Raw genomic sequence first — 24,264 nt, forward strand, 5'->3', positions numbered from 1 at the left:
ATGTGTCTATTTATTTCATTTAAGAGTATGGCCTCGATATCCATCCATTTAGCTATAAATGACTCTAGTTTTTCGTTCTTCTTGACTGAGTAGTACTCCATTTTATTTAAAAAAACACATCTTCTTTATCCAGTTTCCAGTTGATGGGCACTAGGGCTGCTTCCAAGCTTTAGCCATTACAAACTGTGCCGCAGTGAACATGAATCCCATCATTCTTATCATTTTCTGATGCAATTTTGGAAGTCCTTTCTCATTGTGCTGTCGCGGCTGCCTTGTCCTGAATTAATTCAAAACATTTACCTTTCATAATGATTTTGACTTTGGGCAAAGAGCCAGAAGTCCAATGGTACCAGATCCAGGAAAAAAAGTGGATGAGGACAAACCATGATTTTTTTTTTTTTTTTTTTTTGGTACTGGGGATCGAACTCAGGTCTTTGCGCTTGTGAGGCAGGCGCAAGAACCACTGAGCTAAATCCTTGGTCCCTAAACCATGATATTTTTACAAGCCTGCCTTTCACTGGATGGTACTCAGCAGCAACATTCGCCATATTTTGGATCACACCTGGGTAAACACTCACAAAAGAGGACTTCCTGGAACTGCTTTAGAAAGTGGCAAGAACAATGGTATAAGCATGTTTGAAGGCAAGGGTTGGAAACAAAGAATAATTATTTGCCATCCCTTTTTGTGGGGAGTAACAAGCAACAGGCAACTATGTTTGGCCATCTGGATAATGTCCTCTTTAGTTTTTCCTTGACCCAATTTTTATAGAGAAGAAGGATAATGTCTAGTTGTAATTATAACACTGAAATCAGTTGTTTTGTTGTTATTCTTAAGTGAGGGGGAGATGACTGAAAAAAATGAGAGAACACCCTCTGTGTCTTCTATGAATTAGGCTTTTGTTATACTCTTGAAGTTCTGGCCATCCCTACTATGGCATATTTGGAAACTGTACAATGTGAATGCCTAAGGTTTCAGTTCTTTCCCTTAGTCTTGCTAAAGTGTGAAGTGGAAATGGAAGTATTGGAGGGGCCTTGGCTAGTCTGTTTCTTTTTAGGCAACAGAGGAAGAAAATGATGCGGGAAAATTTAATGGCAAGAAATGGTCTTGTTTTAAAATATTCTGACATTTTAATCTAGCAGTTTGAAATGAGATATCTTGTACAAAACATTCTTCTGAGTTCTTGAGGCACATATTAAGAAGGAAGAGGGCCGGGGATTTAGCTCAGTGGTGTTGCCGCCTGCCTCACAAGCGTAAGGTCCCAGGTTCGATCCCCAGTACCAAAAAAAAAAAGAAAGAGCAACTACACTTATATAAAACTGTAGTTTACAATAGGGATTGCTAAAAACTGCAGCTCACGGGCCCCACCCAGCCCATCACCTGTTTTTGCACCACCCCCAAGCAGACAATGATTTTTATATTTATAAATGGTTGAAGAAAATCAAGAGAGCGTTATTTTTTAAATGTGGAGATTAGTGGTTTTATTAGAGCACAGCTCCTTCATTTATGTGCTATGGCTGTGTCTGCTACAGCCGCAGAGTTGGTAGTTGTGCAGAGACCCAGTAGACCTTTGTAGAAAAAAGTTGCATACTTGTTTTACAAAGCACTTTGACAAACATTTTGTTCCTGGAATAATCCTGACAGTGCAACGCAGGCAGGGCAGATATTCTCCTTCCTAATCTGCAGGTCAGAAGAGAGGTTTGAGTGATGACATACAGCAAGACCACAGCTCAGATCTGGGTCTTTTGCATGTATAATACTTGCGGTTTTCCCCTCCTTGTATCTCCTGCATCTGTCCAAGAGATGTTGCTGTTGTACTCAAAAGAAAATATTCATTAAAAAGTGAGGACCTTACTAACCAGAATGTTAATGAAGACTTTCAGTAATTAAAGTTTCATTTCCAAATGCTATCTGGATTTCCCTTTAATATAATACTGATTTCCAAAACAGAAATTTGAGAACATTCTTTACCTGTGGTTAAATTAATTTGCTTTGAATGAACTTTTCATTGTTCCTTTGAAAACAGGTTTCTGGTGATACTCACACTTCCCTAGGGATTAAAAGAATGAAGAAGAAAGAAAAAGCAAAGAATGATAGAATCTTTTAACAGATGTATTTGCTAGACTGCCCCTGGGTCTGATGAGGCCTTATATGTCCTCTGAAAAATTAATATCGCTGCCACCAAGTAGCTAACCTTTTTGTTTGTTTTTAGCAATTAAATTTGTAATCTCTAAATGAAACCAGTTTTCCCCATTTTTCAGACTCTATAGTGTATTTTTGTGGAGGACAGATACTGGCAAAACAGGATGGTTTCTTCTTGTAAAGCATTTGGAAAATATTACCTATTAAAAATATTTTATGGCTTCCTGCTGGGCTGGTTTTAAGCGAAATATGGTGGAGAGATTTATTTACAGTTCTCTCTCTATGTGCCTTTCTCTTCCCTTTTCTCTGATGAAGCTCAAAGCATCAGGCCATTTATCAGAGATAATTATACAACAGATGGAGCTTTTCTGATATATAATAGTCTCAAAGTGGAAGATTCTTTCCCATAATGAAGAATGCCTAAACTTTAAAAGTCTCTTTCAATTTTAATTTAAAGGATTTTTTTCCAAGTGTATTTATTTATTAATCCTGAAGCTGGTTCTGTAAAGCATGCTGCTTTTATTAGGGCTGTGTTCTAAAAAGATTGATACTTTACAGTAAAGTTTAAGAATGTACAGTTGTATGCTATTTTGAATTGAGTAGGTGTAATTCACCGGGAGTCAATGTGTAGGATCATTAAGTTAATCTCTGTCAAAATGCAGAAGCCCTGAGTTCGATCCCCAGTACCAGAAAAAAAAAATGCAGAAAGACTTGAGCAGTTAGCAGTGTTTTCTTATATTAATTATCTCTATTCCATAATGTTATCTGCATGGGAGCTTGTTCACACATGTATAGTGTCATCTGACTTTCAACTTCTGCTTAAAGTAAGAACTAAATTAAAACAAAATCATGATTTAAAAAATTTATTTATTTATTTTTTGGAATCGGGGATTGAACTCCTCGGGCCCTTGCACTTGCGAGGCAGGTGGCGGAACCACTGAGCTTAACCCCCAGCCCAAAAATCATGATTTTCAAGTGATTCGTTTACTGACTTTCCCCTCTTCTTAAGTTTAAGTATGCAATTAAGCATGACTACATTCTCAAACTTTTAATTACAAAGATTTAAGTTTATATACAAGGTAAAAGTACTCTTTAATGGTGCTACTCCCCATCACCTCCAAATTTCTTTCTAGAAATAACCACTGTTTATCATTTTAGGTTATACTTTTAAATGCAGTTATGTACTTGTATAACTGGAGACCCCTGGATTTAGATTCCAGCATCCTGCCCAGTATGTGACGCAAGGCTGAGAAATAAATACACTGAAACAGAACTAAGAGAGAGAAGGGGGGTGGCAGGATGAGCAATGCCGGTGCAGCCCACAAAGGCGCTGGCCAGTCCCAGGCACTGACGTTTATTGGCAGTCAATTGGGATAAAAGCAAGCTACCTGCAGTTTTTATGGAAATTAATGTAAACAAGGTTAATAAAGGACAAGACAAAGCATTTTTGAATTAGGAGCAGAATATACAAAATATATGGTTGTAATTAGAACATTGTCCTTCTAGTCAGAAGGTTTTAGTTGTGGGATCAGAATTTGGGTGCGAGTTTCCCTGACCTCGCCACGTAGGCTTCAGCCACACTCATGTCTGTTAAACAAGCCGATTGTGGGGTTAACTCTCCACAGCCTGCTTTGGGCATAATTAGTATTACGGTCCTCTGCAGTGTACATATGTACAAGGTTTTACTTAGTTTTATAAAAATAGGAACATACTATACATAGTGTAAGTTGTTTTTAACTTAATGTACTTTGAGAATCTTTACAGGTTAGTAATGGAAATTTTTAAACTGCTTATAATTAGTGGGGGTTTTGTTTTGTTTTGTTTTGGTACCGGAGGTCGAACTTAGGACCTTGAGCTTGTGAGGCAGGCAGCAGCACCACTGAGCTAAATCCCCAGCCCTAGTGGGGTTTTTTTAAACCCTTTTGAGGCTGTTTCTGAAATTTTGCTTTTATGAAAATTGTCACGTGAACATTTTTGTACACAACGAAAAGTGCATGTGTCACTTTTCTATGACTAACAGATCAGAGAATGCATATATTTTGAATTTTAATATAAAAGACTATTAATGTTCCAAAATGACTGAGCCACTTTTTATTCTTACTTGTGGTATTTAAGAATGACTGTTTACCATACCATTACCAACAATAGGTGCTCCTCTTTGTTTTTTTGTTCTTTCTTTTTTTAAAATTGTGGTCAAAGAATAGCTTATTGTAACTTTGATTTTCCTGATATCTCCTGATAATGAGATTAAGCATGTTTCATTTGTTTTATTAGGTACTTACAAGTCTGCAAGTGATTTGTTGATTCATGTTCTATGCTTGTTCATTTGTCTTAGCTGCTTTTTCTTACCGATTTGTAAGAACTCGTTTTAGGTAACATCTTTGATACTTACACTGTCAGTAGTTTTTCTGATATGTTCCTAGGCTTTTTATTTTGATTTGGGTACCTCCTCTTTCATTAGAAAATAAATTTATTTAAGTCTGTTGGTCCTTTGTCTTCTGTGTTTGTGTCTTTCTTATAAAAGCCTTTTTGAACCACAAGTTAAAAACTTTTTCTATATGTTTTTTAATACATTGATAGTTTCATTCATTTTGTGTATGATATGCTATGTAGGGATTTACTTGACTCCCCTCATGCCTAACCAGTTATTCCAAAACCTACCCACTGAATTGTCCTGGTTTGAAAAGCCATTGCTAGTATATAAACACAGATCTGTTTCTAGGCTGATTTACTTTCTTCTAGGGATTACTTGTGAATTGCTAAAGCTGAAATATAGTTTTGTGATGTGTGCTAGTATCTGATAGGGCTAGTCTTCATTAGTTTATCTTTTTCTAAATTTTTTTGGCTATTTTCTCTTCTTGATGAATTCTATTTTCAGCTTATTAAGTTCTGTTAAACATAGCCAGGTGCAGTTGTGCATACCTGTAATCCCAGCTTTTTGGGAAACTTGTGGCAGTATCACAAGTGTGAGGCCAACTTTGGCAACTTAGCAGACCCTTTCTCAAAATAATTGAAGGACTAGGGATGTAGTTCAGTGAGAAGGCTGTGGATGTTCCAGTCAACCAGTAAACAAAGAAATAAGTGTATGGTTTTTATGGGTGTTGTATTGATTATGTACATTTAAGAATAATTTTTGAATAAACCTTTGGGCCTTAGGAATATAATTTGTGTTCATTTTATTCAATCCATATTTATTTATTTTGTTTGTTTTGAGGCGAGGTCTCACTAAGTTGCTCAGGCAGGGTCCAAACTTGGGATCCTCCTGCCTCAACCTCCCAGAATGCTGGGTTTACACGTGTGTGCATTGGCACATGGTGTTCCAATTCTTCACTGAAACTACTTCCGTCTTTCTAGCAGTATTTCACAATTAAAGAGTTTTTGCTGTGGATTTCTTTTAGATGTAGTCTTTAATCAAGTTAAGGAAACTCTTGCCCCCCACCCTTTAATTAGAAGTGGATGTTGAATTTTATAAAATACTATTTTATTTTCTGTTAAGATTCATAATAAGTAATTTCTAGTTTAATATATAATCTCTTAATTTTAATACACCTCTGATGTTAGCCATCTTTGCATTCCTTAAATAAATCGTACTCATTCTTTCAGTATACTCTTGGATTCAGAATGCTAATTTTATTTTAAATTTCATCTCTTTTTGATAAATGAGTTAACTTTGTACGCAGTAGGCATGCTATTTCTGTTGAGTGTTTTCATTAATCTCATAGGAAACTTTTTGTCTTTTTCTGTATTTTTAAAACAATTTTATTTTATTGGTACATTTTAGGTATACAGTATAATGACTTTCATCATTGGAAATTTGCACCTTTACATAATCTCTCTTGGTTCTTATTTTTTTCCCCCTTCCCCTGCCCTCCCTTCAACCCCTCCATCCCTCCCTATTTATAAAGACTTTGTTTCCATTTTTTCATTTTCTTATATTAATTCCATTCCTTTCTTTCCTTTCCCCTACCCCTCCCACTTCCCCCTCCCCTTTGCCCCTTTTGTTCCTATTTCACATTATTATACCTTTTAGTCCTTGTTTACACTTTCAGTTTCTCACACTAGAGAAACTATTTGGTATTTACATGTGTGTCTTATTTATTTCACTTAAGAGTATAAGAGTATCGCTTCAATGTGCATCCATTTAGCAATAAATGTCTGTAAATTTTCTTTTTTTATGGCTGAGTAGTACTCCATTTTATAGAAAACCCATATTTTCTCTTTTTTTTTTTGGTACTGGGGATCGAACTTGGGCCCTTGCGCTTGTGAGGCAGGTGGCAGAACCACTGAGCTAAATCCCCGGCCCTACCCACATTTTCTTTATCCAGTCTCTAGTTGATGGGCAGTTGGGCTGCTTCCAAGTTTTAGCTATTAGAAATTGTGCTGCTGTGAACGTGGGTACACATATATCACTGTGGTTTGATTCTTTTAATGCTTTGAGGAAGATACCCAGCAGGGGAATAGCTGGGTCAAATGGGACTTCCAGTCCTAGTTCTTTTTTTTTTTTTTGGTACCGGGGATCAAACTCTGGTCCTTGCGCAGTCCTAGTTCTTTGAGGTATCTCCACACTGATTTCCACAGTGGTTGCACCAGTCTACACTCCCACCAGCAGTGGAGCAGGGTTCCTCTTTCTGCACAACCCTGCCAGCATTTATTATTGGTTGATTTCATGATAGCAGCCATTCTATCTAAGGTGAGGTGGAATCTCAGCATTGTTTTTTTCTTATTTTCTGACCCTATATGGTATCTCTGGTCTTTAAAAAGTTGAAGAATTTGTTCATAAAACTGACTGCACTGGTAACTTTTTTCCCAAGTAGATCTTTTGAGACCTTTTTGGTTTCTTATGTGATTATTGGACTACTCATGCTTCCTACCTCATTTTAAGTCAGTTTTGGCAATTAGCACTTATTGTCATCTTCCCTAATCTAGTTTTAGCTTCATTTTTCTCAGTTTCAGTTACCCATTGTCACCTGAAGCCCCCAAAATACTAAATGGAAAGTTCTAGAAGTAAGCAGTTCATGAGTTTTACATTTTTTCTTCTAGGAGTAGCTTGATGAAATCTTGCACATTCCTTCTCCCTCCTGCCTAGAATGTGAATCATCCCTTTGTCCACAGTATCCATGCTGTGCAGTGCTACCTGCCCCTCAGGTGCTTAGAAGTCCTCTCTGACAGTTGCTAGATTGACCGTCATGGTACTGATGTGCACGGAATGCTTATTTTACTTAGCAGTGGCCCCAAAGCACAAAAGTAGTAATGTTTGCAGTTTTATTGTAGTATATTGTTATAATTGTTCTGTTTTATTGTTGATAATCTTACTGAACCTGATTGATAAACTTTACTGTAAGTAAGCGTAGAAGGAAACATAGTAATTCAGGGTTTGGTACCATCTGGTTTCAGGCATGCGCAGGGAGTTGGACTATATCACCTGTAGATAACAGGGAACTTGTGTATTACAGAAATGTCCATTTCATATAGATTTGTAAATATTGAAATAAAATTATGCGTAGAATTCTTAATTTTAAAATTTCTTACATGAAACATGCTGTTAACTTTAGGGTATATGTTCTACCAGGTACACAAACTAAAATTTATTATAGTTACTCTGACACTGTTTATATTTCCTTATTTGTCTTGTTTATGATCGTGTAGTTAGCTCAGGGGAAAATACTGAAAGTCTAAGAAGTCATCACTGCCATTGTTATGTTTCCACAGGATTCTAGTCATAGTCCCCAGGCTATTCTTGCTTCTGATGTCCTCCTAGTCCATAAATGTATCAGATGTGCTTCCCATTGATAATCACATTAACAAAGGAAATTACTTCATTGACTCGTAACTGCCCGTGTAGTTATCCAGATTCTTAATCTTGTACCAGACATCCATCCTCACAGTCTGGAGATCCACTGGATCTGACCTCCCTGGTCTTGCTAGCACTGGTGGTCAGCTCTGCACCATATCCATTCACTCATTATTCCATTACCGTTTGTATTCAGGCTCTTCAAAGCCCAGCCCAGATCCTTTCATTTTCACTGGTTATTTCCTCTAAAGATTCCCTATACCTCTTATCTATAATGTCTGATCTCATATTGTCTTAGATTGGTTACCTTTTTAAGGTAAGAGTTTAACCTCCTGCACAAGTTGAGGGTAAAGCCTAAAATTATGAGGGACTTCATGTTGCTTTGTGCTGCCCCAGAGCATCTAGCACAGTGCTTGGCACAGCAGTAATACTTAGTAAATGCTTAATGATTTAAATGTTTACAAAAGTTTTATTTTTAATCTTTATTGCTTTTTGAAACCTACTTTATGTGTTTTGATGCATTAAAGAAGCTACTTGATATTATTTTCTGCACCATTTAGTATTCCCAGAACAGACAACTCAAAAAGGCATTGTGTGCCTTGTGATAGTTCTCAGACTTTTGGAATAATAGAAGTTAGAGTCAGTCAGTCTGTCTGTCTCTGCCTGCCTGCCTCCTCCTCTGGCTCTCGCTGTTCTATCCCACTCCGCTCCCTCCCCATCCCCTCTTCTCTGTCAGTAGCCACCTGCCTATTGTGAAATAATAAATTTTGTTCTCAGGTATTTTCTTTTATCATCTCCTTTGCAAGAGAAAGGACAAGCACACTCTTAAAACTCATTTTCCAGGGTTCCTTTAGACTTGAGCAAATCAGAAAGGTTAGTTTCCCATAAAGATTTCCTTAGGCACTTACAAGATTGGTTACTGATACTCACATTACTTTTTCAGGCAGTATCACTGCCTTCCCATTTGTAAATACAGATTTGTTTTTTAAAAGTTCTTACTAAATTAAATGCTGCATACTTATCTGTGAAAGTAAAGTTCACAATGAACAACCACACTTCACATAGTTTTAGACTTTGGTAGTTGTCACACTGTTTTTATTTTGTGTAGGTACAGGTAATGGGTGACGCTCTACCAATTTAAACTAAATCTAAGCTTTATTTATGACAAGATGTTTGGCAGGAAAAGTCATAATAGTAGCATCTGTTTGAAAATGTTAGAAGTAGTCATTTTAACCTTACATGAATATATTATGTTTGTGAAATTCTCCGTGAAGATTCAGAGCTGCTAGTACCCAAAAAAGATTATACAACTTTACATTTTATATTCATGTCCTCTTTTACTCCATAAACCATTTCACTTCTTTTATCCATCAAAAAGATGATTCTTGATGGCACTTTAATAAAGACTTTTTAAAATTCTAAAATATCAATATAGCCCCTCTGCTACACAATGCAAATTATAACATTTTCAAATACTAGTTGCAAAGAGAGGTCCTACTAGTAAGGCCTATGTTTTCACTTCTATCTGTAAAACAAAGTTGAACCCCAGCGCCTTTCATTCCATGTCAGGCTGAACACAGCCGGCAGTAAGTGGTACAGCCGCCTATAGGAGGGACTGGGCAGAAGGCCCCCTGTGTCCTAAGTTCATTTGGAAAGTCTATGAGATGGTAACTGTGGCCTGAATAGAAGGCTTATTTCATTTTTCCTGAAGCCTTCTATGAAGAACATGCACAAGTAACTTCCCTTTCTGAGGCATTTCCACCTCCTTTCAGTTCCCGACACAGCTCAGTAGTTACGAAAACACTCTTGCTAGCTGAACTATGTGAAAAAATATAAAAAGCTCTTCCAGTTCTGAGTGGTATCTCCATTAATGTTTTTATGAGAAGCATAACTTGTGTTGATGGTAAAATGCAAATGTAGAAATCTGAGCCTTAGTTAAGGTGGTAGTCAAAACTGAAGCCTAAATTACAGAAATGACAGCCCCTGATTTCATATCCATATTAAATGTGCTTTGTCACAGGAGAGAAACAAAACAGTATCTAAAATGAGAACTGATTTTGATAACCAGGTGATATTTTAATCTCCCAAAAAGGGACCCTGGCTTCAATCCTTAGGATGATGATGCTGTCTTGGAATTTCCCTGTTAATTGTTGGGCTTTGTCACATTATACTTCTGGAAAACTGATACGGAACAAATTTAACTGCTTGTCCATTGAGTTCCACAAAACTTATTTTCACTCTTCATAAATAGTGGAAATAGATTGTCCTGGTTTAAAATTATGACCGTAATTTCACTTGCCTTTATTTACTTAAATGTTTTTTGAGAGTGGACCCATCTCTTACTATTATTTATGCTTTGTGCATCTGTTGTTTTCCTCAAGCCAGTCAGCACATAAGGAAAGTAGAGGAAATATTAACCTTTAGGTCACTGTTGGTTCTGTATCACTGGTTCTCAGAATGTGGTCTGCACACCTGTAGAGGGCCCCAAGACCCACTCAGGGAGTCTCTGACGTCTTTCCTTTCCCAGCTGTGTAAGAATGTTTTTATGATTGAAATGTAATTTTGTTAATTTTAAATGAAAACCTCTTGAAATTTTGTCATTTTTGCAGATAGGATAAATATCAATAACAATAACCCATTAAAAAAAAGCTCTTTTCTGTTCATAATAATTTTGAATTTTTTTTTTTTGGTACCGGGGATCGAACTCCGGTCTTTGTGCTTGTGAGGCAGGCAGCGGAACCACTGAGCTAAATCCCTGGCCCCTATGTTCATGATAATTTTTAAATCTAAAAAGGTTAATTAAAAACCAAAAAATTAGTGAACTGCTTTGATAGATCAACATGTGAATGTGATTTTAAAAAATCAGCTGTTTGTATTAATAATTGCATTTCTGAATTGCCAGTTACTAGTTGTGATAGAAATATACAGTGAATATTTAAACTTATTGCAGTAAAAGACACTCAGAATGCCCCTCTTTATTTCAAACACATTTATCCCATCGCCATTTTCTGAAGCAGTTCTGAACATCTTAGTTTAGTGAGTGTCTTTATGAGGTGTGATAGAAAATACAGTGAGAGCTGCTGCGTAGTGCCATCCAAGGAAAGGCAGGCCCCTCACCAGATCCAGCACATTTGACTCTTCCTTCCCCCAAATCAAAATGACCACACAAAGTAAACATTTTAAATCGATTAAGGACATTCAAGTAGTCACAATAGTGCACCTTAAAGACACTCAAAAAAGAGGAGTTCCAGAACTGCTTCAGCAAGTAGCAAGAAAAGTGGGATAAATGTGTTTGAAGTAAGGTGGAGTATTGGGGGGGGGTATATGTTAATGACAATATGTCTTTTTTTTTTTTGGTACCGGGGATCGAACTCAGGTCCTTGTGCTTGCGCAGCAGGCAGTGAAACCACTGAGCTAAATCCCTGGCCCGACAATATGTCTTTTACTGTGTTTTAAAAAAATTTTAAACATTCACTATATTTTTTATCACACCTTATATATCCAGTAATTGTTTTTTCGACTTAAATCATTTTCATTCACTAATGAAAACCGTATTTTGAACACCTAGTGTGCTAGCTTATTAAGGTAAGACTACTCCTGCCCTTTTAAGGCATATTCTATTAATGCTATTGCTGGGTCAAGAGACAGCATTCCTTCCAGAACATCCCCTGGTCCGAGCAGGGATGTCCATCTCTATTCCTTTAAAGAGTCTGTCACGGCCCACTGTGGTGGCACACACCTGTAATCCCAGCACTTGAGAGGCTGAGGCAGAAGGATTGTCATGAGTTCAAAGCCAGCAAGATCTTGTCTCAAAAAAAAAAAAAGCAAGAATCTGTCAGTATCAGGCACATGGAAAGTACTCTTGATTTAGATTTGCTCTTAGTGTTGTTCCAGAGAAGGTGGTGTGGGAGAATTTTATTTCTGTTGAGCAAATAGGCTTATAATTACACAGATTTATATATATACCATAATATTTGCAGAGATGCCCAGTGCTGTAATTATTTAGCAGAGTCAGGATCGAGTGAGTAGTAATGACATTTTGTTAATAACCCTTTGATGAACAAAATAGGTAAGCTATCAATAGCAAATTTTGACCCATTTTAAAAATCCCCTTCTCATAAATCCCTAATTTAGACCTGAATTTGTGACACATCGTGCAGTGGGTTAGGATTAGAACTTCTGAGAGATTAACGCTTAAATTCTGTAACAAGTCTTATAAGTGGTTTAATTTGGATGTTTCATTTGGAGAAATGGGAAGGCCATTATCTGTGCTGATATCCTGTAAACTTGATTCCCACTTACTATATTTTTATGTATCCTTTTTTTGATCAGTGGAGCTTTTCAAACTCAATTATGTAGACAGATTATGTGTGTCTTTTTTGATTAAAATAATTCTTGAATTGCAGGTTTGGGGTAAGGTTAGAGGATAGGGTTTTCTTTTCTGAAGATGACTTATTTTCTTGTCCCTGAGATTCATTTATTACCATCAGTTCTTTACTATTTTAAATCTTCATGTGTATGTTGAAGGCTTAAGAAGAACTATTCTACTGGTAAAGATACAGATTTGAATATTTTTAAAGATAAGTTTATATTCCTAACATGGTCACATTAGGAGACAGTAGTTTATGTCTTTTACATGCCCCCCTTCCCCTGCCTCATCAAGAAACTCAGATATTCTAAATCTGTAGGAAGGGAGAGATTTATAGCTATTGAATCCGAAATCATCTTTAGAACTGAGCTGAAAAAGTGAGGTACTGCAGAGGTAAACAATGCAGATTATGATAGAGTGAGATTGACAAGCTGGTTAAAAAAGGATGATGCATTTCTAATTAGCCCACAGTGCCTTTAGTTGGAAATTAATTAGATAACTGTTATGTAAATGTCATGTTAATTAAGCAAGAAAATTGAAGTGTTATAAATCTACAAAAGGAATGGCTATTTTTGTGTATTAATGTTTTGTAGTTACTGTCAAAGGACTGATAGTAGAATATTTGTTTGATTATTGAGCTTCTGTTGATTTTTAGCTGACTGACTCCTTGACAGTCCATTTTTCCTAATTGATGTGTTTTTGCACATGGTTTAACTGCAGCCAGTGAGGGCTGGTGAAACCAGGAGCCAAAAATAACAAGTCATCACAGCTGTTTTAACAAAACCTCTTGAGTAGATTATTGATCTCTATTTCAGGGTTAAAGAGAAAATACTATATTTTTCTGCATTTTCTAAGCTTTGGATTTGGAGTGCCTAAGAGCGTTGCCATCCTACATTCAGCTATCCTCTAAATCTCTCCCTCCCTTCGAATCAGTCATTCAGTAGTCCTCAGGATTAATATGGATATCTCAGAGGTTTGTGACATACACAGTTACTTTATAGGAGGCTGAAAAAGTTCAATCATTTTACTTCACTTTGAAATGTGAATGTTGGTAGTTAATGGGATACTTTTATATAGCCCTGTTCTGCAGGTTACAGTAAAATGAATATGCAAATTTGACCCTACTCTTCAACTTCACAGGATTGAAATCAGTACTATTTCTCCGGGAAAGTCTACTGCCCTACTGGAGGTGCTGTAAAACTTCCTTCTTATTGGGCATACAGCTGAAAAATATCATTTCGTGGATTACATGTGAAACTGCAAATGTGATCCATAATGTTGCATTTATCTATGACACCTTTAATACAAGAATTGAAATATCTCTAGAAGAAAAGATAGAATATTCAGACTTTCTACTCACAAACCACCAATTACCCACAGACAGTACTTGCTCCCAGATTCCAAACTAAATTGTTGAAACTTGACATTTTAGAAAAAAGTTCTCTAAATGTAATATTAAATGCAAAATGTTGCCTTGTTATTAAAATGTCTTCAGATAATGAAGAAACCTGAAAAATTTTTAATTAGCTTTAGCAAAAAGAAAGCCATAAATGTTCATAATAATTGGCTAAGAGATCAGTTTTGTTAATCTTGCTATCATCTAATTCAGAATTCTCAGAGGGTCTGTCATATTAAGCAAGGTGCTTCAAGACTTTTAAGACCCCAAAACTTATTTTTCTAAACAGTTGGTGTAGGAAATGGAAAGGGGACCTTACTAGAACCTCTGCAGTAAGTCCTAGTCTTCTGCAAGCCATGACAGCACAAGGCAAATTAATTTATTAGACAGAAAAGATAGAAAAATGAGACTTAGAGAAGAAGCTGAGCTTTAGGCCTGATCCGTGCTACTCTGGGTGGCAAAGATGAAAGAGCCCAAGCTTGGCACACCTTTATTCGGTACATCGGGAGTAACAAAGGTAACAGGTGGCTCTGAGGGCAGCCAGGTAATAGGTGACTCAGAGGGCAGTGGCAGCAAAAATCCTAGAACAATGAGGAACTATGCAGATGAAGATTTTGTTCCTCCCCAGGATGTCTTTAGCTGGTATAATCCTGCCTTAGAGCATCACTGCATCACTGGGACCACAGAGGTTCAAACTGTGACTGGAGCCGAAAATGGAGTTTCGGCTAGGCCGAAAACTAGGCCCTAATCATGATTTAATTGTGAAATAATTTTTCCTCAGAATTATGTAGAACTGCTCCCAACAAGTTGCCACTAATATGGGATAAAAGATGCGAAAGAAAATTGACAGCCTTGAGTACTTTTGTGGTCCAGATTCCTTGTTCTGTGGTGACCACTCTGTTAACTTGCTGGCATGCCAAGAGTTGTGAACATCCCAGGAGGACATGAACTAAACTCTTACCTAGTCCAGGGATAAGGCTTATGCTAGATCCATAAAAAGCCCCTAAACTCCTCCCTAATGGGATGCATTCTGATCTCCAATCCCTGAATCACAGTGCTAAGAGCCCACATGGTCAAATAAATGCCTTTTGGTCATCAAAGAATGCCTGAGTCTCTTTACTTTCACAACCTCAGTCCCACTGAACTCTTTACCTTTCTCCTCCCTATCCCCTATATTTTTCCTCCCTCCCTCCCCCCTCCCCTCCCCTCCCCACCTTTCTCTGTCTTCTTCTCTCCCGTTCACCCGTAGAACATGGTGTCATTAAGATGCTTCCTCACCTTTATCTTTGTTACTAGCTCTGCTGTACCTTGCTGCTTAGAAAGAAGAATGGTTAAAAATTGGAACAGTTCACAGTGATTTATGGGGACATATGCAAGCCCTTTTCTTAGGCATTTTTAGAAAGTCCAGAAAGGAAAAGTTGCCTATGTGGTATTAGGGATTGTACCCAGGAACTTAGCATTGAGCTACATCCCCAGCGTGCTCATTCACTCATTCACTCACTCATTCAGTCATTTTTTAGATCAGAGCTAAGATATCCAGGCTGGGCTCAAACTTGAAATCTTCCTGCTTCAGCCTCCCAGAGTACTGGGATTACAGCCATGTGCCTGTATCCCCAGCCCACCCCACCTCTGGTTTTTTGATGGAACAGATGCCCTCACTTTGACCTTTAACAACAACTGAATTTTGTTTGCTGTAACCCATATTATATTTTTCTTATAGACAGAAACCTAAAAAAAGGATTCCCTTGAGTTGCCCATAATTTTAATACAGTTGCAGTCATGTTGACAGAGTTGATTTAGAATTAATTGTATAAGGCTAGATATTATATGGTGGCTCCTTTTATTTGGGGGTATAGGAGTTTGAGATGACAAAACAGTTAATGTAGGAAATATGCATGATGTTCATATGCTTCTGTTCAAGATTTTAAAGTGTTTCATAGGTTATGGTCTGCCAGGCTAAGCTTAGTTCAAGCTCTCCATTTATAATAAAATTGCCCAGTTATAAAGCTGGGGTATATTATCACTGCCAGGTACTCTTGTTATCAGTTTGTCTTGGCTCAACTGTGGTTCTGTTTATACTTTACTGTAATGTAGTGAATACATTGGATTGGGTTGTTAGTTTAACAAGCTCTCTGGGGAACACTTTCATGATGATACATGTTGAGATATGCTCGGTAGCCATAAAGTTATTTGTGTGTTCACCAAAACGAACAGAAATTCACTCACTAGAAGTTTTTAAAAGGATAAAGTCTCAAGCCACAGACGAAGTAAAGATTTTGTTATTTGATAATTATTTAGGACATTTAAAAGTATGAGGTAATTCATGAGTCTCAGCCACATTTCTTTAGAGGTTTTGATTTTATGGTTTCTTCCTTATAATTTTACTGGATAAATTACACTGCCCCCCCCCAAAGTATTTTGGTAGTCACACTATCACTGATATTTGTGCTCTGTGCAGTTCACTTGCATCCTCTGGGCAGAACCCAGTGGTCCTGGCCAGATACTGAGCTAGAGCTTTCAGAAAATGTTATGAGATAGCGGGGCCAACTGGGCTGATACTCACTGTGTGCCTCTGGTTTAGAAACACGCTGTAATCTTCTCCTGTTTCCCCCCTAACCTGTTGCATCAAAATTTCCAGATCCACAGCCTGGGAATCTGTATTTTAAGTGATTCCAGTATTTTCTGGATTTAGGGAATATTTTAATAGTTTCATCTGATGGTCATTTTGCGTGTGTGTGTGTGTGTGTGTGTGTGTGTGAAATCCCTCAGGATGTTAAGATTTATGCAGTTCCTTCTAACACTGGTTGAGCATTCCTTATCTAAAACCTCAAGATGCTGCAAAATAAAAAACTTCTGAGCCTTGTGATGATTCCACAAGTGGAAAATTCTATACCTGTCCTCATGTGATGAGTCACAGTTGGAACACAGGTACACTACAAATGCTCTGTAAAATTATCTTTAAGCTATGTATATATAAAGTATAAATGAATTTTATGTTTACTCTTAGGTCCTCTCCCCAAGATACCTTATTATGTATATGCAAATATTCCAAAATTGTGGTCCCAGATCTCTTGGATAAATGATACCCAACATGTATTTCGTCCTCTTTATGTTATGCCTCTATTAAAAACCTCTTTTAAAATGTGGCTCACTTTCCTAATTAAATCAAGTAGCTTGCAGTGGTCACTTAGTAAGCATTGTTAAGGACCCATTGTTCACATAGTTGAGATCTAAGAGCAGTTAAAAATGTGTAAGTCTTGATTCTTGGAAATAAAAAATCTGGTGGAAGAGAAAATGATTCTGCATAATAGAAAACTTAACAATTTATGAAACCTTTTTGTATGCGTGATCCATGAACCCTCTGGCATATTGGTACTGTTACTATTCCCATTCTTTTGTTGAAGAAACTGAGGTTCACTTACCCAGGATTACTCAGCAAGTCTCAGGGCTTAAATTGTATCTTTTTGGGGAAGGCAGGATGGGAGGATAGGGCCTCTCTATGCAGTCCAGGCTGGCTTTGAACTCACTGTGTATCCTGGGGTGGCCTCAAACTCACGGTGATCCTCCTGCCTCAGCCTTCCAAGTGCTGGGATTACAGGGGTGCACCACCAGGCCTGGTTTACATTGCATCTTCTATGAAAGTCAGTAATGTCCCAGAAGTAAGAATGCTTTGTTTAATAAAAACCCTTTCATGAGGGACAAGGATGTGGGTCAGTGGTGCAAGACTTACCTAGCAAGCAAGAGACCCTGGGTTCAATCCCCAGTACCACTCTCAAAAATTACATGAAAGCAGAAGATACAGCGTTTTATGGAGCTGTAAAAGCCAATGCGCCCGGGGGTTGGGGGGGAGCCTAAGAGTGTGAGGTCTATGTTAGGTTTGCATGTGGCTCGCTACCTCTTCATGTTGCCTATTTTCATGTCACAGTTGGCCATTTGAACCTCTGGACTTTTAGTATATTGAGTTTTCTCTGGTAAATGCAATTTGTAGAAAACATTCGATTGAAATACCCTGCTCTCTGGTCTTTCTAAACTTCCCAATTTATTCATGTTGCCTCATTTTCAAATTCTTTTCATTTCCAGGTAGTATCAGCCAATGATAAATAGCTTTCTTCCTCATTATATACAACGTTTATTACCTGTTCTGTATGCTTTAGCTTTTGATCATTTTCCATCTAGCCCTTTATTGCTGTCATGTATTGCTCTTTGTTTATATGTATATAAATTCTGTGTTCCTAGTAAGATTATATGTGCTGACTGTGGGACTGATCTGTGGTGGCAGATAGAAGGTATTTGCCAAGTAGTCCTTAAAGCTAACAGCATGCTTACCTGGGTTTTCCTCCTTTGAAAAATGTTACCATCTTTGTTGTCTTTTGTTTTTTGGTACTAGGGATTGAACTCAGGACCTTGTGCTTGTGAGGCAGGAATGGTGCCCCTGAGCTAAATCCCTGGCCCTGCCATCTGTATTGTCTTATACCAACTATGGGTTGCTGCCATTATAGCCTTGATACAGGAAAGAGTGGGCGAGAGGTGAACTTGTTACATGGGATCTCTATGTCCCTAAGTCCATGGGTTTTGGTGGCATGACTTCTAAGAACAGGTTTCAGAGGTCTTTTGCTTTTCCTCTTTTTCAGTGTTTCCTTTTTTTCTCATTGATGATGTACAGCCATGGCAAGTAACCACATTTCCTCTCTGCTAGTCACAATCACCTGACGAACCTTTTCAGAATAGATGTGTAACATTTGCCTGCATGTTCTGATCCTTTATGATCATCAGCACTGCCTTTCCCAGGGCAAGCCAAGAACCACTGGCGTGAATGTTTATATAGTAACTTATATGGTTGGTGGGGGTGTTGGCGTATGTGCCAGTGTCAGCTTCAGATGGTTGATGGTCTTGATCCTGTAGAGTGAAAATACTGCTATTTGAAACCTTTACCCACTGACTACTTATATCCCCTGCATACTCTTGAATTATGCCTTGTGCACCTGAGATCTTTGGGCTGAGCTAGATTCCATGAAGGCCCTCTTCACGTCAGTTTTTCATAATCAACCTAGATATTCTTCCTTTGTCAGCAATGCTTTCCTTATATACTAAAATGATCATTGTTTCTTTTGACAAGCAGTTTATTCTTCCTTAGGGGCTAGTTTTATGATAAATTCAAAGTAGAGTGGCCACTGAGATCAAAAGAGAGAATACCCTTGCTTATCATTCATCTTCCTAACCTTGTGGATAACAACTGCTCACCTGGATCTAAATTCTGATTAAATTTTTGACCCTTAACCTGTTAACACTGTGTGCTACTTTTTATGAAAAGTATGCTATAGTGTAAAAATACTCTGGATCTCTGTAGACTAAATGCTGACCAACATTAGATCCTTAGAAGAAACCCACCATTCCCATTTTTCCTACTGCCCTTCCTTATCCATATTTGCAAGTTGATTATTTCCTCTTTAGATTTCTCTTTAGTCAGGATAGCTACTGTGGGCATGTGGAGTATATGTGACTGATGTGCCTGCCTTTTTGTTTCTAGGTGGGCCATGTACAGACACAGCTCACGTCTCGTTAGTCACACCAACCAAAAGATCCTGTGGTACAGGTATGTACATCATTCTTACATGAATTCATCCTTACTGACTTCTTCACAGAAATTCACCACTGGGTCTAACTTGCGCTTAGGGTATTCTCTGATTTCTTTGTGTCTGATATTAGGAATGGAGTATGAGCAGAGGTCAGTATAATGTTCTTTGGGATCAGTTTGACTGAGTAACATTGGCAGTTAGACCCAAGAAAGTGAACATCAAAATGTACCAACTTCCTGATATCCAAAGATGTTATTCAGACATGAAACATACGTAAAATGTAGACGATTGCTCAGTTTGTAGCATGTGGCTGATTTGTCTTATATCTTGAACCTACTAAAAAAAAATCCTTAAATAAAGGATGAAGGTAAAAGAAGTTTTAGTACAGAAAATCAGTGCTTTAACTTAACTATGATGGTATCTTAGTAGTTTTGGAAATTTTATTTTCTCTTGTCATCTTAAAAGCCAGAGGATGTGTTGAAATATTCCTTTCAGATGCATGGAGTCCCCAAAAATATCTTTGTGCATGTGACATTTTTATTAAACATGAAGTCATGAATCTTGTAGCTCTCTAAAGCACAGTCATAATGCCCATTGTTCCTTAGCCTATAGCTTAATTTATTTTAAACAATATGTGCCTCTTCTAATACTGCTTGCTCTTCAAAGTATCTCAAGGATTATATTTGGAAGAGTCAAAATAATTATGTAGTTTTTCTAAAGGTCATAGCCAAAATATTTTTCATAACTTAAAAGGTCCACATAACTCCTCAACAGAAATAGCATCACTGTTGCCAGGTACCTCTCATACTGAAACCTCAACTCCTTTAAATAATCATAATTTTGGTATAGGAAAAATATAATTCCTGACTTGTTAGATGTCAGATGTGCCGAGTTCATGGTCTTACATCAAGGAATGAAGTTGTGAACCAGTGGAGGAGGTTAGGAAATTTTTATTGAAATTAAGAAAACAATAGCTCTTGGTTTTGCAGGAGGGATCCCAAGTGGGTGGCCACAGAGGCCCTTTGTCAGGGGTAATTTATGCAACAAAATCACAGCGGAGATGTAATGTGGGTTAAACTATAATCAACCTATAGGTTTACCTTCTTAGCTAATATTGATCCAATAGGGAAACGAGTCACGTATTGAAGGCACATGAAAAGATCAAAGGAATTCATGGAAAGGGAAGGGAGTATGAGTCCAGATGTTCTGCTCAGCCATCTATGCCTACATGGCTATATTGATGTCTATAGGGGCTCATTGGACTAGGTGGTGCTGATTACAGTATAATTCCAAGTTGCTGTTTATTTAGAGGGAGGCCTACAGATCTTGCTATTGCATCCTGAGGCCTGGCTGTCTTCAGATTTGCCTCCAGCCACAATTCTGATGTCTTGTGCTGACTTCCTGGAGATCCCCATCCCTCCCTGACTGTATACATATTAATTTCTATCTAACTCAGCTTCCTATAATAGTTTGATGTTAAATGCTCCAGACAGACCTATGTGTCCTGCAGTTTCAAAGTAACATAAGGCATTGAATGTTAAAAAACTTTTAATTTTATTCTTCTCTCCAAATGATGCTTTGAGGCAGAGGGGTATGCAAAAGTCCGGGCATGCTCTCATTGTTCCTGTCCCTGGTCAGCAAGCTCTAGATTTCTCCATTTTATAGAGGTAGAAGAGAGAGATTTGTGCCCTGGAGTAAGACAGATGGTCATGATTAGCCAATGGGAAGTTGGAGACCCAGCTGTCTACCTCCTCTCGCCACAACCTTGAAAACTTTTGGAACCCTTCGATTTCAGGTCCAGTACTTCGTAGTCACAGGGTACATGGTCTTTCTTCTTTGCTTCCAGTCTTGGCCCTCAGAACAGAATTTACTTTCAGTACTGTCAGCATGCTTAGGTAGCAGTCAAGAAGTGAATCTTCAGCACATTGGGTCACCTTGAGAGGTTGGGAAAGAAACTGATTGATGTACTGAGTTTAGATGCTGAAACTAGTACAAACTTGCCCTGAAAATACTATACTTGGTTCCATCTTCTAGGTAGATCTGTTTCCCTCTCTCTGCTCCATAATGGTGCCAGGCACCATTCAATGTACTTTATATGCATGTTCACTTAATCTTCTGAACAGTCCTGCAAGAGACTTACGTTCTCTTTTACAGATGGAAAAAAATGGGCTCTCAAAGTTAAGTATATTTTCCGACGTAATACTACTGTTGAGTAGTGGAGCCAGGGCTTGAGCATAAATCTTTAAAATGCTAAAGCCTGTGTTGTTTTCTGCTATACTGTCTTACTACTTTTCACATTTTTTGTAGTAATTTTTTCTATAACAGACAGTAGAAAAGCATATCATTGAAGTTTGGAAAAAACAGCACATATTTGGAAATACAGCATATAGTTAAGTACTTTTAAAATGCAAATTCTAAACTTAAATCCAGTTTCAGAGCCAGCTTCAGCCACAAACAAATTGTGAAGTTTTGGGGGGTTTTTTTGATACTGGGGATCAAACTCAAGACCTTGTGCTTGTAAGGCAGGTGGTGGGACCACTGAGCTAAATCCCCGGGCCTAAATTGTGAGTTTTAAGTAAGTTGATATGTCAACATTTTTTCTTCATCTGCAAAGTAGAATGAAAAGACAGGTTTGATAAGTAAAGAAATTATATACAAAGCTCACAAAGCTATTATAATCTTATCATTAAAGATTATGAGAATACAGTGGACATCCATTAGACGGTGTTGTAAACTCATCAGTAGGTAGTTTAGGCAGCCCGAGGAGTAAAATACAATACCAGCACTCATTGCCATACCCAGTTTCATTAGTTGAATTTATAGTAACCACATTCTTTCTTGCATGTCAGTGTCATAGTAGGAACTGAGAAGTTGTATCTTCAGGTGAACATAAGTGAAATGATGAGAATCATTGAGCACTTGGTCATGAATTTCTAGACCTTCATTAGGTGAATACATCTTAACTAGAAAAAGATTGAGAATATTTAGTTTGAAAGGAAATTAATACAGTGTCAAGTGATCCCCTTAGAAGCCTAAGTGAAAGTTGAGATTTCTTAGCGTGGACATTAAAAGTTAACAAGTTCAGGGCTGGGGATTTAGCTCAGTGGTTTCACCGCCTGCTGCGCAAGCTCAAGGACCCGAGTTCGAACCCTGGTACCAAAAAAAAAAGTTAACAAGTTCATCCTGCTGTACTTCTTTTTAAGAAACCTGTTTTGTGCCTCAAAATCTGCTAGGGCTAGTCAGCCACTGTAGCCTGAAACACTGGCCCTGACTCTCCGGGACAGAGCTTCCTGTTTGAGATGTAAATTAAATGATTTGCTCTGAGACCACAGGTGGTCTTTGTCTCCATCCTCTGTGTCCTTCAGTCAGCTAGGCTGTCTATAGTGGGGCTTCTGGTGGTTTTTCTTCTGAGTAGTCTTTATGTTTAGTTTCTTCAAGCATAGGATTCATGCCTTTAACAACTTTCCACAGTGCTTCTCCAAGGATCTCCCAGACAGATCCCACGTGGGCCTTCAGGTATAAAGGGTCAGTGAGTAATTAATTACCTTACAGTATTGTCATTGCTTAGGAGCCCTAGCAGGAGATGAAAGTGAGATCTTACTGACCCCCTCCCAGCCAGTCCATCCATTTAGATTTAGAGCTAAAACAGCATTGAACTTAGTAATGATGTGTTAGAAAAAGGACACTTAGGATAGAATAAAGTGTTTCTTTTAAGTCAGCAAATCTGAATAAGGATACATGTGTATATTTTATGAGGTATGAGGAACACTAATAAAAGTTCTTCATCTCAGCCTTACAAAAATTACTGTTTTGCAAATTCATTTTATATACATCCGTACATAGTTTATAAACACCAAATATTTACATATAAAAGACACACATGACTATTTTAGATAGTGTGTAGCAAAAAAGGTTAATGACCTCTGTTCTAGGCAACTGGTCATTGTTTTAATACTTTGGGTTAAATCTAAAGATTAGCATTAGATTCATCATTGTGTGGTTTAGTGAATAAATACCCATGGTTAATTAATAGATCTTCATTTCCATTTCAAGCGACTCTGTTTTGATCAGGTAGAAGATAACTGTCATAAGTTAGAGAAGTGGATCACAATGTGGAGTGGTTTGGTCTGCAACCTTCAAAATGTGAGAGCTCTTTTTAAAGATCTGTAACCCTTAAGAAGCAGGTTGCAGAACGTGATTGTAGTGGCAAATGAAAGAGTCGTTTGTGTTTGTGAAGTAGATGGGAAAGTTTCTTTAGATGCTAGCATTTGGCCACACAGAACCATTAACAGTTATTGTCAGTGTAAATTTTAGATACATAAAAATAAACAGCAGCATGATCAGCTTGATACATAAGCAGAGAAAATTGAGTGAAGGAATGTGTGGTTACCTCTGGTCTACCCCACCCCTGTTCCCTTTGTGGAGCACAACTACATCTACATTGAGTAGAGTTGAAAAATGCTACCAAATCCCAGGTTGCTTTTCCTTAGAAAGTGAGCGTTACAGCGTATCACACCTTCAGCTTCCTAGAGAGAGTTTACATTTCTTCAAAGGGCTCAGAGTGTTTTCCACATGTTCCTTTGTTAATTATCATAACATTTCTGCCAAGAATGAGTTAATTGTGAAGGAGTTTGCTGTGCTTGGCAGCAAACCGCCAGAAGATTCCCTTTTGTCCTCCTTCATTTCTAGTCATCACATTATACAGTGATCATGAACATTGTAATGTGAGCTATGATGACCTTCCTTAGATAATTTTATTTGGAAAGTATGGATATTTAGGTGGATATTTTCATAGTTAAAAGTGCCTTGTAGGAAAGTTGTGTATGGCCTTTTATTAGTCTTTCTTATTTAGTGTTATTTTCAGAGTTATAGCCCCCAGAATGTCATTTTGTCTTTTCTTTTATTGGGATTTGATATTGATAAACCTGCAATTTTAAGGTGTAACAGACAGATGGAATTATGTCTGTTTTTTGTTTGTTTCTTTGATTGATT

General features: G+C 37.7%; 1 protein-coding gene across 3 annotated transcripts in view; it reads left to right on the forward strand.

The window, feature by feature from the left end:
- The window catches only part of Zfand3 (zinc finger AN1-type containing 3), a 308,517-nt gene that overhangs the window by 240,276 nt on the left and 43,977 nt on the right, over window positions 1–24,264 (forward strand). For 2 of the 3 annotated variants that reach the window (XM_004846651.4, XM_087185356.1), the window contains one exon: window positions 19,224–19,289. The exons of the other annotated variant lie outside the window; for it this stretch is intronic. In XM_004846651.4, the coding sequence (XP_004846708.1) occupies window positions 19,224–19,289 (66 nt within the window). The remainder of the gene's footprint in view (window positions 1–19,223; window positions 19,290–24,264) is intronic. 3 annotated transcript variants of the gene reach the window in all.

This window comes from Heterocephalus glaber, unplaced genomic scaffold, assembly GCF_053883595.1.
Source record: "Heterocephalus glaber isolate CG9 unplaced genomic scaffold, H.glaber_assembly_v1.0 deba00001497, whole genome shotgun sequence".
NCBI lineage: Eukaryota > Metazoa > Chordata > Mammalia > Rodentia > Bathyergidae > Heterocephalus > Heterocephalus glaber.